The 2083-nt window shown below is 41.3% G+C and overlaps 1 protein-coding gene across 1 annotated transcript in view; it reads left to right on the top strand.

The window, feature by feature from the left end:
- The first annotated feature begins 1665 nt into the window (after positions 1-1665).
- The window catches only part of LOC141613602 (uncharacterized), a 1411-nt gene continuing 993 nt past the window's right edge, over positions 1666-2083 (top strand). The window contains exon 1 of the mRNA XM_074432345.1: positions 1666-2059. Coding sequence (XP_074288446.1) covers positions 1666-2059 — 394 coding nt within the window. The remainder of the gene's footprint in view (positions 2060-2083) is intronic.

Raw genomic sequence — 2083 nt, 5'->3', positions numbered from 1 at the left:
TGAATTAAAGAGATCTGGAAATGAACAGGAATAAAAGTAACAGTGTATAGAGAAAAGGAGAAGAGCAACGTGATCCTTGGATGATTACAAATGACAACCTTTACTCCTATTTATAAGAAATTAGGAGTAAAGTTTTAAACCTAATGACGAAATATAACTAAAAAGCCCAGCCCGCCAACAATATCCACTCGATCGACTAACTAAAGGCTCTCGATCGAGTGATATTCCTTAGCATTCCTCTCGATCGAGCACAATTCCTCTCGATCGAAGACTTCTTTCCCTTTAATCACTCGATCAAGAATAGGTAGCTCTCGATCGAGCAAATGGGCTCTCGATCGAGCACTTCTCAGCGCGTAATTCCTGCTTCACGCACCAAACTTCAAATGATTGTCATTTCTTCGTTACTTGGTCAAACAGGGCGTGGTTGGTGGCGTTGGAAAGCTAAGAGGATAAGCTTTCCCTCCAACTGGAATCACCGTAATAGCTGTTGTAGAACTCGAGATTTGGCTCTTACAAGCAGGAACTAGCAAATTGAAGCACTCTCTTGGCTCGCCTAACTTCCTTACTCCAATGCGCATCTCAAAATAGCTTCATTCCCGCTCCAAATTCACTCTTCCTCCAAATGCATGCTAAAAGGATGGTAAAAGGCTTGATTTCACTACTTTCCGGTCTATTCCTGCAAATAAGACAAAATACACCAAAGTAGCATATTCGGAGCATTTCGTAGCATAAAACCACGATAAAAGCATAGAAATACGTGCATAAAATAGGCTAATAAGACTATATAAAATGCACGTATCAATAGCTGGCAGAAGGAATTCTTCACTGATTGCCAAAGTGAGGGATTTACAGGGTAATGAGTGTACTGAGGCTAAAGACATTGTGGCTGCCTTCCTTGATTACTACACTAAACTGTTGGGGACTGAAGATCAGGTCATAGTGTTTGATAATCAAATCATGTAGAGGGGCTATTGTTTGACTGCTGAGGATGGGGCTTCCTTAACAGCTCCTATATCACCTTTGGAGATCAAAACGGCACTGTTCTCCATTGATAGCAATAAGAGTTTGCGCCCTGATGGCTATTCTGCTGGTTTTTTCAAGGCAGCTTGGAATGAGATCAGTGATAGTTTTATTTCTGCTATACTTGACTTTTTCCAGACTAGCAAGCTCCTCAAAGAGGTTAATTCTACTCTGATCACCCTCATTCCTAACGGCAACTCCCCTGCCACTGTGATGGACTATCGCCCAATCTCTTGCTGCTCTACCATATATAAAACTATTAGTAAAATTTTGACTAGCAGGTTGAAAAAGGTTATGCCCCTCATAGTTGGCAAGGAGCAATCTGCTTTTGTTGAGGAGAGGTCTATTTTTGACAACACTCTTTTGGCAAATGAACTGGTTAGAGGGTACAGCAGGAAGTACAAGACCCGAAGATGCATGATTAATGTGGATATCAGGAAGGCTTTTGACACTGTCAACTAGAGTTTTCTTAAGTCTGCCCTTCCTTTATTTGGCATTCCATCACAGTTTTGCCACTGGATTCTCATTCTGATTACTAGTCCTAGGTATTCTCTCAGGATTAATGGAGCTTCAATTGGTTATTTTGAGGGAAAAAGGGGGCTTAGGCAGGGAGATCCCCTTTCCCCTTTGATTTTTGTGTTGTGTATGGAGATCTTATCTAGAATTTTAAGAAGGATAACCCAGTTCAACCACTTCAGTTATCATCCAAAGTGTGTTAGGATTGACCTGACCCACCTTATATTTGCTGATGACCTTTTGGTCTTTGCTAGAGGATATTTGCCCTCTGTTCTTGCTGTCCAGGAATGTTTAAAGCTTTTCTCTGATTACTCAGGGCTTACTCTTAACCCCACTAAGACTAACATCTATTTTGCTGGAGTTCGAAATGAGGTCAAGGCTCTGATCCAGGCTAGTTCTGGTTATATGGAGGGTACTTTCCCTTTCAAATATTTAGGTACCCCTCTTCATGTCTCTAGATTAACCAGGGATATGTTTCAGCCACTTATTGCCAAAATACGCAGTAAACTTGGGTATTGGGCTTGTCAGCAGCTTACTTATGCAGGAA

This window comes from Silene latifolia, chromosome 11 (assembly GCF_048544455.1).
Source record: "Silene latifolia isolate original U9 population chromosome 11, ASM4854445v1, whole genome shotgun sequence".
Classification (NCBI taxonomy): domain Eukaryota; kingdom Viridiplantae; phylum Streptophyta; class Magnoliopsida; order Caryophyllales; family Caryophyllaceae; genus Silene; species Silene latifolia.
Note: the sequence above shows the minus strand (reverse complement) of the source record. Positions and strands in the feature narration are given on the sequence as shown.